Source organism: Meriones unguiculatus, chromosome 7, assembly GCF_030254825.1.
Source record: "Meriones unguiculatus strain TT.TT164.6M chromosome 7, Bangor_MerUng_6.1, whole genome shotgun sequence".
Classification (NCBI taxonomy): Eukaryota; Metazoa; Chordata; class Mammalia; order Rodentia; family Muridae; genus Meriones; species Meriones unguiculatus.
In genome coordinates this window covers 18,489,132-18,505,122 of record NC_083355.1, presented here as the reverse complement: position 1 = coordinate 18,505,122, position 15,991 = coordinate 18,489,132, and the positions used below count along the sequence as shown (strand labels likewise).

The 15,991-nt window shown below is 55.2% G+C and overlaps 2 protein-coding genes across 7 annotated transcripts; both read left to right on the top strand.

The window, feature by feature from the left end:
• The first annotated feature begins 158 nt into the window (after nt 1–158).
• On the top strand, nt 159–12,944 carry Acbd4 (acyl-CoA binding domain containing 4). Of its 6 annotated transcripts, none has more exons than XM_060386598.1 (10): nt 159–275; nt 498–1,171; nt 1,320–1,440; nt 1,678–1,798; nt 1,874–1,958; nt 2,223–2,343; nt 2,583–2,669; nt 3,002–3,229; nt 3,828–3,967; nt 8,916–9,578. In XM_060386598.1, exons 3-10 carry the CDS (start codon nt 1,359–1,361, stop codon nt 9,036–9,038), a joined length of 987 nt encoding a protein of 328 aa, XP_060242581.1. In that variant the 5' UTR covers nt 159–275; nt 498–1,171; nt 1,320–1,358; the 3' UTR covers nt 9,039–9,578. The 6 variants fall into 6 exon arrangements, with proteins under 6 accessions (XP_060242581.1, XP_060242580.1, XP_060242585.1 ...); XM_060386597.1 differs by lacking the exon at nt 159–275 and having other exon boundaries at nt 700–940; nt 1,035–1,171; XM_060386602.1 differs by lacking the exons at nt 159–275; nt 8,916–9,578 and adding an exon at nt 12,319–12,944 and having other exon boundaries at nt 700–1,171.
• Nucleotides 12,945–13,547: 603 nt separating this feature from the next.
• Hexim1 (HEXIM P-TEFb complex subunit 1) lies at nt 13,548–15,701 on the top strand. The gene has a single exon (XM_021631929.2). It carries the CDS (start codon nt 14,251–14,253, stop codon nt 15,316–15,318), a length of 1,068 nt encoding a protein of 355 aa, XP_021487604.1. The 5' UTR covers nt 13,548–14,250; the 3' UTR covers nt 15,319–15,701.
• The last annotated feature ends 290 nt before the right edge of the window (nt 15,702–15,991 follow it).

Below are 15,991 nucleotides of genomic sequence, written 5' to 3'. Positions count from 1 at the left end.
ACGAGCTGAAGGCTGAGGTGCGACTAAGCTTAGCGCCCCAGAAGCTAGGTCTGGGGTTCAAAGCGACACTCCATCCTTGGCCAAAAGATCTGCACCGAACTCTGTCAAGGTGCTGATGACGTCAGCCCATTAAAAACCAAAACACCGCTTCGTACGGGTGCCGGTGGAGTCTGGCGAATGCCAAGGGTAGGGTGTCCGTGCGGCTCTCTCAAGCATCCGGTAGGGGCTGGTGGTACACCTTCACCTGGCGGCGGCCGACAGCCAGGCTTCCCACGGTTTGTTTGTTTGTTTGTTTGTTTTTCCGGGTCCCGGAATCGCTCCTTTCTTGCCCCGCTGTATTCTGTCCCCTTCTATTCAAGCCCAGGGTCCCCATCACCTCTGCCGTCTTGAATTCCCTTACTACCGTGGGCCAGGCCTTCGCCTCTGCTTTCGATCCTCTCGGCTCCTTCCAGGAATGTTCTCCTTCGTTATTTTTTTTTTCTGGTTTGCTCCCAAAGCTGCCTTCTGCGGGACGCCGGGTCCCGGGACCCGCCTCTTGCTGCCAGGGTCGAGGTGCTCCGGGGAGGCGGGGCCGGCATTAGCCCAGCAACTCCCCGAGCTTCCACCAGGGGGCGCGAGGACCCCGCGACCGTTCAGCGCGTCCACCGGGGGGCGCTGCAGCCCGCCTCTGGCTGCCAAGGGGTGCGGAGGGCGACCCATCGGCGAGCCCCGCCTGACTGCGAGAGGCAGGGTGAAACTATTTGCATAATCTTGAAAGAGCCTTTCTGACTGGTTCGGGCATAAAAGCCCCGAATGTGAAACGGTGCCTCTCATTGGCTTAGTCTTCTCCTCCTTTTCGCGTCCCGCCCTTTCCCTGCCCCTCTGGACCCAGAGGTCAATCGGAAACCACTGGTTAGTGCTGAGAAGAGGACCCCGGTGTCCCGGCTGTGGGGACCCAGGGGTGAGTGAAGGGCCGGGGCGCGGAGAGCCGGGGTGGGAGGCTGTTCCTCCCACTCTGCTATGACTCCTCCTCGCTCGCTGATTCGCCCGTTCAGGAAATGGAAATTGGGCATCTAGAGAGCTACATCTGGGGACGTCTGTGGCTCCGAGACCCTTGCCACCTGCCTCTCCTCCCACTCATGGCCCAGCCGGTGCTTCCTCGCCACCCTGGCCCCATTGACGCTGCCTTGAGGTAGGAGAAGGAGCCTCCTCAGCTCAACCTCTGACCTCCTCGGGTAGCGCTCAGGTCTTGGGACATAGTTGGCCCCTCTGGACCAGGGGCTTAGAGTGCCACCGTGGACCATGAGGCCTGGTCACACTCCTGACGCTCGCTCTTGCAGAGACGCTGCAAAGTAGAGCCTCAGAGTTTGGAGTAAACCATGGGCACCGAGAAAGAAGAGCCCGACTGTCAGAAACAGTTCCAGGCAGCAGTGAGCGTCATTCAGAACCTGCCTAAGAATGGTGAGGCCGTAGGGACCGGCATTTTGGGGTTCAGGATGGTTGGGCTCCGACCCCAAGAAAGAACTGGGCCCGAACCCGGCAAATGTTTACAGACAAGTGCCTCCGTGTGCTGTGGTGGGGTCCCCTCTGCTTCCTGTCCCAGGTGCTCTGGCCGCCTTTGGGAGGCCAAGGTGCAGCCTCCATCCTTTTGGAACTGGGGCTGATGAGGTACCCTCCACTTCCCAACCCTCTGCTCAGGCTCTTACCGCCCCTCCTATGAAGAGATGCTGAGATTCTACAGCTACTACAAGCAGGCTACTATGGGGCCCTGCCTGGTCCCCCGGCCTGGGTTCTGGGACCCCATTGGACGTTACAAGTGGTGAGCTCCCCTCCTGCAAGGTAAAAAAAATGCCTCAGTTGTCACGCAGACTTTTCACAGCCCTCTGCCTCCTAGGGATGCCTGGAACAGCCTGGGCAAGATGAGCAGGGAGGAAGCCATGTCCGCCTACATCTCAGAGATGAAGCTGGTGGCCCAGAAGGTAGCGAGGGCTGTGGAGCTCCGTCCCTAACGGGGGGCTTCCCTCTCACTCTTCCAGGGGTGGGCTTCCGTGTTTCCTAACCATTGATATACCTTTGGAAATCACTACCTTCCTGTTGCCCTCCCCCCCCCAATTCTCTCAGATCCCCACTGATGGGAGGTGGAGGAGTATGAAAAGAGGGTAGTAAGGAGAGAGGCTGGAGAGGGGGATTGTGGGTGCTAGTGGGAGGGTCCAGCCTGCCCCATTAGAACCCTTCCTGCACAGGTGATCGACACAGTGCCCCTGGGCGAGGTGGCGGAGAATATGTTTGGTTATTTCGAGCCCCTGTACCAGGTGATCCCCGACATGCCGAGGCCCCCAGAAACCTTCCTGAGAAGGGTCACAGGTCAGATCTTCAGGGGGGGAGCCCTGAAAAACAGAGTGAACTGTCCCAGCTGTAGGCTGGTGGGTGGTGCTGTTCAGCCACGGGACACCAGGTGTGGCTTCTGTAAGGACCTCAAATCAGTGCCCCTGTCGGGCTAGTTATCAGCCAGTGTGCATGACTAATGGGGACAAGGGGCGACTCAATCGCACTGGAAGACGCAGCCCTTCCCCGCCCCACCTTTGAGTACTGTGTCTTGACAGGTTGGAAAGAGCCAGCACCGCAGAGAGCCGATCAGGCTGCTCCAGAGCCTTCTAGCCAACTCAGGGAGCCAGTACCTCCAAATCCAGGTTTGTTGGTGAGCAGGAGAGATACAGGGCCACACACAGACTGGGAAGGAACACCGCCGGGGGAAGAGGAGAAAGAAGCGGGATGCCACGCTGTCCTCTGCATGCCCAGGGACACTGAGACTTCCTGTGCTCTCAGAGGCCAAGGGGACGCTCTGAGACTCTGTTAGCAGCCTCTCATTTCTCGGGCCCCTCGCACCTGCAGTGGCAGGAACTCTCGGCCTCCCCAGGAAGGGCTTGGTACTCAGCGGCCCACTCTCCCTTCCCTCCAGAGCAGGGACCCCAACCCCGGTGCAGCCGCCCTCCCCAAGAGCTGGTCCTTTCCCCTCTTCCAGAGTCCCAGCCACCCAGAGACTTGGACCTGGATGTTTTCTGTGACTCCGTGGAGCACCTTGAGCCGGAGCTGGTGAGATCGCCCCTCTTGTCCCCTGTTCCCGTGTCCACGCTCCCCCACCTCCATCCTGGGACCTGCGGCTCATCTGAGCAGGTTTGGGCCGAGCAGAAGGAAGCAGCTGGCAGAGAGCTGGACACCAGTAGCAGCCCCGAATCCCCCGGTGAGAAAGGTGAGCTTTCTACCCTGCCCATGGTCTTGGTCCCCTATGCCTCTCCTGGGCTGCCCTCTTAGGGCAGAGGTGAAAGTCCAGTGGGGTGGCAGGAGAGCAGCCTGGGAGACAGACAGACGCCTGCCTTTGCGAGCAAAATCCTTGTCCTGGCTCTCCGCTGGCCTCTGTCCCTCAGCGGGGGCAACTTGGAGACACAGGTGCACACTGGGAAGTTGGTCCACTCTCTGAGCCTCCCATTTGGAATTCTCAAAGGGAGACAGTGAGTTCTGTCTGACTTATCTTTGTCTACGACTCCCGTATGCTAACTCTCCGAAGGGGTGCTTTCCTAAATAGTCCCTTATTTCCTGAAGAGACGGGATGGAAGCCAACATCCTCGCCTAATTTTCAGGAGCCAAAACAAGGCTCAGAGAGGTGAATGAGCTGCCCAGAGCCACACAGCTACTCAGTGGCGGTGCTAGGATTCAACCCCATCTCAGCAGCCCAGGACTCAGTCCTGTGAGGGGACCTTGCAGAGGGCCTTCGTACTTTTCTCTGGACCTGCCCCAGCTTGCACAAATTGTCTCCTGAGTCACCTTCCCCGTGTCTCCGTGCTCCACAGAGGGGTTGGGCGGCAGCTTGGTGGAGCCCCAGGAATTGGACAGATGGCTGGTGGGAACAGTCCGGGCCATGCAGGAAAGCATGAGGGATGTTCAGAGGAGGCTGCAGAGCCTGGAGAGCAAGCCCCAGCCACCTGAGCAGGTGAGTCCCTCCTTTACCTCAAGATTGGGCGAGGTTGCCTCAGACCTCTGCTCTGGGCTCCTCTTTGAGCTGGCTTGGGTTTTGGCCCCATGACTCCACCTGACCTGTCTACTGCTTTGTGCAGAGAACAGTGAGGCCTTTATTTATTTATTTATTCAAGACAGGGTTTCTCTGTGTGGCCTTGGTTGTCCTGGATCTCCCTTTGTAGACCAGGCTGGCCTCGAACTCACAGAGATCCATCTGCCTCTAGTCAGGAGTGTTCATATCCTAGCGGGAGCGCTACAGGAGCACACTGGGAAAGGAGGACCTTTCCCTGATGACCCAGCAAGCAGGGAGTCACGCCTAAGAGTTGGAAGTGTCTGCTTTTTGCGCTGTGGGTGGGGGGTCACTGTGGACCCTCAGCCGGCACCACAATTCCTACCCAAACTGTAGGGTTTGCAACAGTCCGACTTCGCACCTCTCATCTCCCGGCACCCCATCTCGTGCAGAGCACCTCACAGCACAGGCACACCCCCCTTTGTTTTGTTTGATCTGTCCGGTTTGAGACAGAAACTTAAGTCCGTAAGGTAGGCCGGTCGGGTCGGGAACTAGGTGGACTCCGCTGGTCTTCCAGGGAGCTGCCTGTCTCTCTGTTACACGTACGAATCACAGTGCTGGGATTACAGGCAGGAGCCGCTCTGCCTGGCCACCTAAGTGTTTTCTAATCCAGACCAGTTCTTTGCTTCGCTACTGATTTGTTGGTATTGTCTCACCGCCCCCCCCCCACACACACCCCAAATCCTCACTCACAATGTGGCCTCAAGGCTTGACTTTTGTCGATTTGTTTCTGGCCTGATGTTGCTGTGTAGCCTGAAGGCTTAAAATTTGTAGTCTCCTGGCCTCAGCCTCCTAAGTGTGGAGACTACGGAGGTCACCGCCACACCTGCCTTTATTTCTCTTTTACAGAATGGGAAACTGAGGTCTGAGAATTTAGCTTCCCCGGGTGGGGGGGGGGGGTAGCCACGTCATGGGAGACGTCACTGAACTGCTTCAGCAGGACCCAGCAGTCTCCTCCAATGGGCTGTCACTCTGAGGGCTCATCCCAAGGAGGTACTCACCCTAGCGAGAAGCCTGGGGTTATCACAGGAGTGGGCCTAGTTGCTGTGGTTTGGGGACCTCTGGTGTGACCCCTAAGCCCCTGAGTATGGTGGATCTGAGCCCTGGTGACCAGGATTTCAACACTGCCTCCCCTTCCCGCCCAAAGCATTCCCCCCTTCCCCGGTTTACCTTTTACCTACTTGAAGTGCTAAGTTATTTCTCCCGCCCCACCCCCAGTGCTCTGGATTCCAGAGCGAGGACTAGCACTGAGCCTGTTTTTCTAATTAAGAGGAGATCTTACAAAATTGGCCACTTGAAATTGTAATGTGTTTTATAGATTATAAAATGGCTGGACTTGGGCTGGGAGTGAATCTCAGCAAAAGGGCATTTCCCTAGAGGCACAGGGCTCTGCCACCACCAAAAGGGGGGGTGGGGGTGGGGGTGGGGGAGTTTAAACCTAGCATTTGCTAAGTAACTTGAAATCACAGGCTTGTGACATCGGGCCTGGTTAAAATCTGGCGAGGTGGCATGAGTGTGTGTGTGTGTGTGTGTGTGTGTGTGTACATGTGTGTGCATGCCATGGAGCACGTGTGGAAGACAGTTGTGTCTCTCCTACTGCCACGTTAGTCCTGGAGATTAAACTTGGGTCATCAGGCTTGGCCTCAGCACCCATTCTCGCCTTCGTCCCATCTCACAGATCCTAAGCATTTTTAAGCAGATTGTCCTGGCATACCGTAAACCTCTGGAGACAGAAGCGGGAGGATCCGTGCAATTTGAAGCTAGCCTAAGCTACACACTGAGTCCCGGGCCAGCCTAAAAATAAGAAATAAATTAAATTAAACTGTAAAGCATCATAATGCTTATGTTTACCATTCCACTCTGAACACTTTTGTCACTTTATTTTTATTTCATGTGCATTGGTGTTCTGCCTGCACGCATGTCTGTGTGAGGCTGTCGGATCTTGTGAGCTGCCATGTGGGTGCTGGGAATGGAACCCGGGTCCTCTGGAGGAGCAGCCAGTGTTCTCAAGCACCGAGCCATCTCTTCAGCCCCCCGAATACATTTTATTACAGTTAATTCTTTAATCCAAGTTCGGGTTTTCCTAGCCTTCCTGAGACTGCCTTTTCCAGCTGCTGTTACGCAGGCCCGGGTCACGCTGTCCCTAGTTCCTCATCATTGTTGGCTGTGCAGGTGTCAAACCCAGGGCATTCATTCAGCTCCGCATCTCACTACACCCTCAGCCTAGACTAGTTCTGGCATGAGGAAGGTACTACCTTTTGGGGTCTGATCATATCTGATTTGGTATATTGTGTTTCCTGTGAAATGAGTGTGAGATGCAAAGATTGGCTTGGTGCCCAGGTAAGCATTCTGGTCGAGGCTCCATGAGAGGCCAGGTATGGTAGCTTACGCCTGTGTTTGGCTTTAGTGTTTTTGTTTTTATGTGTGTGGGTGTTTTGCCTGCGTGTGTGTGTGTGTGTGTGTGTGTGTGTGTGTGTGTGTGTCTGCACCACATGTGCATCTGGTGTCCTCAGAAGTCAGAACAGGAGTTAGGTCCCTAGGAAGTGGAATCGAGGACAGTTGTGAGCTGCCATGTTAGTTCCGGGCCCTCTGCAAGAGCAGCGAGTGCTCTTAACTGAGTCATCTGTCTAGCGCTTGGATTTTTTTGGTTGGTTGAATTGTTTGTTTTTGTCCGAGACAGAGTCTCACCGGGTAGCCCTGGCTGGTCTTGAACTCACTATGTAGACCAGGCTGGTTTTCAGCTCATACTGGTGTGCCTGCTTCTGCCTCCTTTCCTTTGCCACCCAGTATAATTTATACTTGTAATCCCAGCACTTGGGAGGCTGAGACAGGAGGGTTACTGTGAGTTCCTAGGCCAGCCTGAGCTACAAAGACCCTGTCTCGGAAAAATGAGAATGGAAATCTGGAGGCCGGAAAGACGGATCACCTGTTAGGAGTGCTTCCTGTTCATTCAGAGGCCCTAGCTTTACTTCCTTGCCTGTGTCAGCCCAGAAATGCCTGGAACTTGAGCTTCAGGGAATCAGACCTTGATTGGCACCCCACATACATCACAGGCATGTGCACACACGCACACGCACACACATGTGCACACACGCACACGCACACACATGTGCACACACGCACACGCACACACATGTGCACACACGCACACGCACACACATGTGCACACACGCACACGCACACACATGTGCACACACGCACACGCACACACACACACATGTGCACACACGCACACGCACACACACACACACACACATCAAACGGTATCAGAGTGATATTCCTCACATCAGGGGACGGGGGATATCTGGCCCTCTACCACTAGTGAGTCTAGCGTGTACTGCTGGGCAGCGTAGGACGGTGGCAGTTTGGCCCCAACTCTGTCAGGTTTTCCTCTTGAGGCCAGGGAGTGTCCAGTTCATCAACTATGCTGTACTGGGCTTGGCAGCAAGTGATCATCTTTGCCCGGACAGTCATTTATTTAATGATTGCAACATCTGTTGATTTTCAATTCTCTTATTCCTCTAACAGGTTAGCATTTTGTTTTCTGTAGGGTTTTCCTTGAAACAAAGTTGCCCACAGAAAAAGCAGGGTTTCTTCCTTTTTGGAGGGTGGGGGTTCCGGACAGGGTTTCTCTGTGTAGCCCTGGCTGTCCTGGGCTTTGTAGACCAGGCTGGCCTCGAACTCACAGAGATCTGCCTGCCCGTGCCTCCCTGAGTGCTGGGATTGCAGGCGTGCACCAGTGCGCCATTGTGCTGGTCTTCTTCTCCTCCTCCTCCTCCTCTTCTTTCTCTTCCTTTTCTTCCTCTGCCTCCTCTTTTTGAAACAGAGTTCTCACCGTGTAGCCCTGGCTGTCCTGACACTCACTCTGTAGACCGGACTGGCCCACTGAGTTCAGAAGAGTGTCAGAGCCTCTGGAATGGAGTTATGGATGGCTGTGAGTCGTCTGATGTGGGTGCTGGGAATCGCACTTAGCCCCTCTGCAAGAGCGCATGTGCTCTAAACCGAGGGCCGTCTCTCCTGACCCTAAGGGATTTTTAAAGTAAGGAATTGACTGGAAAGCCCCCTCAGTGGTATAATTTCTATAATCATCGTTTTTTTTTCCCTGTGGTTCTGGGGATTGAAGCCAGCACCTCACCTGCTAGGCAATCGCCCTGTCACACAGCCACCACATACACTCAGCCTTTCTATTTTTTTTTTAAATGTTTAGTTTATGTGCGTGGGTGTTTTGCTTGCACTATGTCCGTGCACTGTCTGGGCGGCGCTGGTTTTGAGGTTGTCGGACCCTCTGATGGAAGTTATGGACCCACTGTGTCCTGCCGTGTGCATGCGGAAGTCAGAGGACAGCTCCGGAGTTGGGGCTGGGGCTTCAGTGGGCGCTCTTGTCGCTGAACTAGCTTACCAGCTCCTCTCTATTTTTTTCTCTTTTTAAGCTCGATTGTCACAACTTTGGAGCTCTTCTTACAGTGCCTCACCTTCCTTGCCCCAACCTTGCAATCAGTCGCTCCTCCGAAGAGTCAGGCTCTCTCTAGAATGGATATTTAGAAACTAACATCTGAGCACTCCGGGCCTTGTCTAAAATACGTGCTTTACAACAGAGGGTCTTCAGTCCTTAGCCACGGCTTCCTCCGCAGCCTGGAGGAGCCGGCTTGGAACCTAGGCTATATTCCTGCAGCCTCTCCTATCGCGTGGGATTGGACTGTGTGTGAGAGAGAACCAGGGGTTCACTTCAGCGTTGTGGGGCCTGTGCGGGGGACCCTCCAGGTCTTAGGGAGGCCAGGCCGGATGAGTCCGGAAACAGGCTACTAGGTCGTACTGCCCCTGGGCTGGCTTCTGATTCCTTCCCTCTTGGCAGCAGAGGCCGCCAAGGACTCGGCCTCGGCCCCTACGGCTCTCGGCTCCCACGGTGCTCTTCTTTATCCTGTGGCCCTTCGTTGTCCAGTGGCTCTTCCGACAATTTCGGATCCAGAAGAGGTGACTCAAGGACGGGGTCTCTCTAGCAACTGAGAAGGCTATGAGGGGTCCCCGCATGTCCTGCTGTGTCCTGAGCCTCCTTAGGTTTAGGAAAACAGAAACCTTCCTTCCCATCCTCGGTCACCCTCCTTTAGTAGGGGTCCCCTAAGACCCCAGCCTTCCCCGCAGCTCGCACCTATGTTCCCAGGCTGAGTCCCCAAGCCTGCCGCGGTCGGCTGCTGTCACGGTGCACGTTCTAGCTTTGGGGTTGGTGGGGAGCACCCTCCGGCCCCACCCTCCGGGTCACCTGACTTTGCTCCCGCCGAGTCGGCTCCCTGCCGAGGCTCAGCTCTTGGGCAAGTTGGGACTTGGACCTGGCCTGAAGACTGATTGGCTGGAAGGTTGCGAGAAAGGCCAGAGCCCGCGGGAGTGGGGAGGGACGGGAGGAGTGTGCAGGCTGGGGGCTGGGATGCCCCGGACACACGCACAAGTACACATCCCGCTCGGGACTTCACTGAAGACTCACGTGCAATTGAACGCTTCATTAAACAAAAGAAAACCTCAAGTCTGCCGTCTGGGCGCCCGTGGAAAGGGCGGGAAGCGGGCGGGCTGCGCGAGACACGAGTCCAGCCCCACTACCACCACTAGCGCCCGCGGAAAGCTAAGGCTTCCTTATAAGGAGTATCTTCCCTCCTCCCTAAGGAGACCAGGAGAAAACAGGCCTCACACCGGGGTCAGGGAGGACCCCCGGGGCGGGAGTTTGGAGGGAATGTCCTGTGGCCTGGAGTTCTTGCAAGGATCCGGCTGTGGGTCGGCCCCGCCCCGAGAGGGAGGGCTTCTGACCTAGCTCTGCACACTGCCCTGTGGATTGGGGTACCCAGTGCTGGGCTCCCGACGCCGCTGCCTCTTCCCAGGCCCTTAAATCTTGGTTGTTACACCTTAGCTCCACCTCTTCCCAGAGAACTTTCTAGAAAGCCAGGACCCGCCCCCCCCCTCGGAGGGGTGCGCCCAGGGTGCTGTGTGGCCTGTCTAGGTGGCCTTGGCCTCGCGTGGGATACTGTGTCGACCCCGCTGGGCCTGCCCGGCTCCAGCCGCTAACCTGCACACAGCTTTAAACTGACCGCTCCAGCACCTCCTGGTGCCCAGAGCCACCGAACCGAGGGCTAGCTACTGGCAGCTCCTGCCACCCGGGCCCCAGGATCTCCCTTTCCTTGGGGACAGTGCTGGTGATCTTCAGGCTCCTTCCTCCGAATTCCCTAACACCCTGTGGGTCTGACCACTTCCCCAGACTTGTGCCTCTCTGGAAAATACAGTCGTTCTTCGGGGCTTTAACAGCAGGGTGAGGGTGGCCCTAAAGACGGGCGCCACTCACTGCACAGTACTGCTGCTTCACAAGGTCACAAAGCAAATAGGCTGCAGAAAAGCCCGTGACACCGGCGGCGACAGCTGGGCAGTGGGAGCCGGGACGCAGGGGAAAAGTAAAGTCGGCTTCACAACTCAAATGCTGGCTCTGCAAACGTGGGCTAAGAGATTAGCTGTTCTGAGTCTGGGTTTGTGAAGCAGGAATGGTCTCTGCTGGTGGTAGAGCGGTTCAACAGCGACTGGAGGGTGGAAAGTGCTTGGCAGAGGGCGAGGATCCAGAATACAGACGTTCTGGAATTCTGCAGCCCGGTGATCATGTTATCTCGTTATCGAAGAGACCCCACGGAGAGGCCCGGTCTAGGAAAATTAGTCTAGGTTCCACGGTAACTTCCATAGTCCTGACTGTGAGAGTCCAAGTCCTCTAAGAGCCTTAAATGTGGGAGGTTTGACTCTCCCAGTCAGGTTGTCTGCCAAGTCCCCTTTTTCACTTAAAAAAAAAATTAATACACACTTTATGTGAGTTTTCATTTGCCTGTATGTCTCTGCACCACGCAGGCCTGGTGCCGGTGGAGGTCAGACGAGAACGTGGGATCCCTGGAGCTGGGCTTACAGCTGTGAACTGGGGGCGTTGGGAGCTGTGCCTGGTCCTCTGCAAGAACAAGTGCTCTTAACTACTGAGCCGTCTCCTCCAGTACCTGTGCCCCTTCTCCCTCTTAGTTCCTGGTTTCCCGGCGGCCTAAGCAACGGAGGAAGAAAAGCAGGCTTTTCAGGCAGACCACACGGAAAACAGGCTGGAATGGTCATCTTCAAAACATCTTAATGCCCCCCCCCCCAGGGGCATTCCTGTTTGCTTTCCCTCCGAGGCAGTCTGTCACTAAAGTGCCGCCCCACCCAGCACTCTGAGGTTCTTAAACCCTTTTACTTAGAAAACACCTTTAACCCGGGAGGTGACAAGTACCTACAGTTGCAATTACTGTGGCGATTAAGGCAAAATCTGCATTTCAGGCAAGACTGCAGTATATAATGAGGCCTTGCCTTAAAAACAAAACAAAACGTCCTTCCTTCCATTTCCCAGTCAACGGCTCCACAACATCTGTCCACAAATTCCCAAGCTCCCAGCAGTTTGGGTCACAAGTTGCTACTTAAGTTGCTACTTGGATTTTCTTGCTATTTTGGCTCCCTGTGGCTAGTCTTCACAGTGAAGTCCAGGCAACTTGAAACTCAAGAACTATTTTTCCCCCTAACAAATGACTGTCAAATGCATAACAGTCTGCAGAGGTCTGAAGCTTCAAGTTACTGGAAATTCTCAATCCAGAGTTCTTGAGGGGATGGAGAAAAAAAGGATTTTGTGCTTTGCTTTTAAATTGTTTTTATTATTTCACATATCTGAGTTTGTTTTCTTTCCTGCACGTGTATATGTGCAAACCACGGATGTGCCTGGTGCCAATGCAGAGCATCAGATACCTTGGATCTGGAGTTTATAAACAATTGTGAGCCACAGTTTGGGTGCTGGGAGCCAAACTCAGACCCTCTGAAAGAGCAGCCAGGGCTCTTAACTGCTGAGCCAGCTTTTCAGGCCTTGGATTTTGTGTTTGTGACAGAAAGAATTGGTATTGGATGTCAGGAAGACCTGAGCTCAAGTTAGACCTGCCACTTAGTCGTCAGGTGACCTTGGATAAGTCACTTTATTTCTCCAAGTCCAGGAGCTTTCTTTTATCTAAAATGGAGGCTAAATCCTGCCCTACCTCATATGGCTGTGGTGGTCAAACATTTCCGTGCGTAGAATCTCAGTGAATCATGGTTGGAATGTAAGGAGAAATAAGAATGGGTCACTAGTTACCCAGGCAAGGGAGAAGCGGCAACTATGCAGAGGGGATTAAAGAGTTCTCCGGGCCTTAGAGTGCGGAGTCAGTCTGAGCTCTTTTTTTCTTTTTTTTTTTAAGGGGAAATAGGACCCCTACTTCATCCCCAAGCAACCCCACGACCTTGGACCAAAACACACCCATTTCAAGGAAGGCCTCCAGCCCTCCTTCTCGAAGCCTCTTCCCCCAGGTCTGCTCTCTGGGGACAACACCCCCCTTCTGTTGGAAATGCATTGATTTTTGGACCCCTCCCCAACAGAAACGCACGTCAGTCAGCTGGCCCGGGCCCTGCTGTCCCGGCTGGGGAAAGGTTCGCGAACTCGGAAGCGAACAGACCAAGTCGGCCACGGGAGGCCATTTTCTTCGGCCGAAGCCGGGGTTCGGGGCGAGTCCTTCGCCCCCACCGGGCGCTTTCCATGGGGCTCAGGTGAAATGCGCGACCGCGATGACCACTCTGCCTTCACCTCGGGAAGGCGATGGCTCTTGGCCAGGGTGGCTGCTCTCACCCAAGTGTCCCGAGTGTAGCCGGGGGGCCGACGTCATTCTGGACTCGAACCCGCCCTCTCCTCTCCCGAGGCCTTGTCTGAGGCCGATGCTCGGCAGGCCATCAACACTGGCCCTTTAAGGCGGCACTTCTTAATTCTTCATTTGTTTACTTCTTCATGCGCTTTTCGTCTTTTTTTTCCTTAATAAATACTTGTCCACAATATCCTTCCGCTTCTCTCTCACCCAGAGGCTCGTCACCGGCCTTAGGGACATTATTGTGATTTTAGGAATCCGGCATCAGTAATCAGGACTAACATCTCTCTTTATAGGATTTAATCCTCTTTTACACTTTAGGGACTACTTTTTAGGGACAAACCATTCCGGCACGAGCCGAAAACCGTCTATGGCCATCAGAACCGCTCCGCTGGGAGCAGAACACCACAGTAGTCTTTTAAACTCGCCTTTTCGTGAAAATCCTCGGTCTAGATTCCCAAAGGCCATGGAATCTCCTCGTATTCCTGAAGCACAATGGTATGGTCCAGAGCCCGCCCTGTCTCCTCTGCGATTGGCCGTCTCTCCGAGGAGAGACGACTAACTCTCGCCCAATGGCCGTCCGCGTTTCCTCAGCGACGGCTGGGCGGTGGAAGGGGGCGGCCCGGGAGGCGCCCCCTGCGCGCCCCACGATTGGCTACGCCGTACGGCGCGCGGGGCCGGCGGGCCCGGAGGGGGGCGACTACGACTCCCGGCGGCCCCACGCCGGGACTCCGTTACGCATGCGCGCGGGCGGGGCCAGCCAGCTTCTATATATAAGAGGCGCCGAGGGCTTGGAGACAGCAGTTGGAAGTTGGCAGGTGGAAAATCAGGTTGGGAGGGGAGGCTGGAGGAGGAGGCGGAAGACGAGCTGTCTGGAGGGGGGGAGGAGGGAGGGAGGAGAGGAGGAGGAGGCGGAGGAGAACTGAGCGGAGCATCGAGCCAGAGGGGAGATGAGTTTGTCTGTCCTCGGCTAAGGCTCCGGCCCGGCCTGGGGAGCTGGGAGCTCGGGTTGGAGCGACACCCGTGGAAGTGGGAGGAGGTGGCTCCGGGACTTTAACCCCTTGTGGGCTCTGCGGCAGGGGATTTAACCCTTTGTGGATTCGGCCCCTCGGAGGTAGCGTCATCGTGTAGTTTTAACCCCTTCGGGGTGGGGTTTAACCCATTGGACCTAATCCTCCGCTCCTTGCCCACCGACTCCTCGGCCGTGGGAGCGCTCGGCGGGAGCAGTGAAGCCCACCCCTCTGCACATTACGTACGGTGCCTGCCGCGCACCCCTTGGACCTGCTAGTTGGCCACGCTGCCTAGCGCTTAACCCTTTGTTGACTGGACTCCCAAGTTGCGACTGGAGTTTGCTGACAGGACGGACGAAAGGCGTCACCGCAGAAATTGCCGGCCGAAGAGGACGACTTTGTTGGACATTCGTTGAGAAGAAAGAAAAACCTTTCTCCCTAAGCCAAAATTTCCCGAACTTCCAAAGGAGGACTCCACTAAGTCATGGCCGAGCCGCTCTTGACAGAACATCAACACCAGCCTCCAACTAGCAACTGTACAGGTGCTGCTGTTGTCCGTGAGGAGAACTCCGAGCGCCCCCCAGGCGCGGAGGGACGGGTGCCCAAGGAGGACAGTAGGTGGCAATCGAGAGCGTCCCCGCAGTCGGATGGCCGTCCGGGCCAGGAGGGAGACGGGGGCCTGAAGCACCAGCGGCCCCCGCTGCAGACCGGTGCCTGTCCAGAATCAAGCTGCCTGGAAACGGGCGAGAAGGGCCAGAATGGGGAGGACTTATCCACTGGCGGCGCCTCCCCGTCGCCGGAGGGGGAACCCATGTCGGAGTCCCTCGTGCAGCCGGGTCATGACTCAGGGGCCACCAAGTTGGAGGCTGCTGCGGCCGGAGGCGAGGAGCCGTGGGGACAGCAGCAGAGACAGCTGGGCAAGAAAAAGCATCGGAGACGCCCCTCCAAGAAGAAGCGGCACTGGAAGCCCTACTACAAGCTGACGTGGGAGGAGAAAAAGAAGTTCGACGAGAAGCAGAGCCTGCGAGCTTCGCGGGTTCGAGCCGAGATGTTCGCCAAGGGCCAGCCGGTCGCACCCTATAACACCACGCAGTTCCTCATGGATGACCACGACCAGGAGGAGCCTGATCTCAAAACCGGCCTCTACCCCAAGCGGGCAGCCGCCAAATCCGACGACACCAGCGATGAGGACTTTGTGGAGGAAGCTGGTGAAGAGGACGGAGGCAGCGATGGCATGGGCGGGGACGGCAGCGAGTTTCTGCAGCGGGACTTCTCGGAGACGTACGAGCGGTACCACGCCGAGAGCCTGCAGAACATGAGCAAGCAGGAGCTTATCAAAGAGTACCTGGAGCTGGAGAAGTGCCTCTCGCGCAAGGAGGACGAAAATAATCGGCTGCGGCTGGAAAGCAAGCGGCTGGGTGGCGTCGACGCGCGAGTGCGGGAGCTGGAGCTGGAGCTGGACAGGCTGCGCGCCGAGAACCTCCAGCTGCTGACCGAGAACGAACTGCACCGGCAGCAGGAGCGAGCGCCGCTTGCCAAGTTCGGCGACTAGACTGAAAACTTTTGGGGGGAGGGGGCAAAGGGGACTTTTTACAGTGCTGGAATGTAACATTATATACATGTGTATATAAGACAGCGGACCTTTTTATGACACATAATCAGAAGAGAAAATCCCCCTGGCTTTGGTTTGGTAAATTTAGCTATGATGTTGCTTGTGTGCTTTCTCCTGTTCTTTAATTATGTGAAACTGAAGGGTTGCTTTTCTTGTTTTCCTCCTTAGACATTGTTTCTTAATGTGCAAGTAATTTGACCAAGTTATAATGCATTTTTCTGTTAAAAAAAAAATCCCCTCCTTAAGCGGAGCTATAAGGTGGCCAAATCTGAGAACCATTACATTCATTCTAGTTATAATAAATTTAATGTTTGTAAACGTAACAGTTTCAGTGTGATTTCTGGAGATTCAGAATTGTGCTGGTAAATTTATGTGTCTGCACTTTGAGGTCGGGTAGCATAATTGTAAAATTTACCAGTCTGCAAAAAGAAATTGAATTTGCTCCCCACACCTCCTAGCAGGATCTTAGAATACCTCAGAATACAGTTCAGGTAAAATACATTCAGCTTTATCCTCAGTACTTAGGGGCACTTGTTTCCTCATGCTGGAGACTAACCAGTTGCTGGGTGTTTGGAGGAGCAGAGAGTGGCGATAGGAGAAGCTGAGCTTGTGT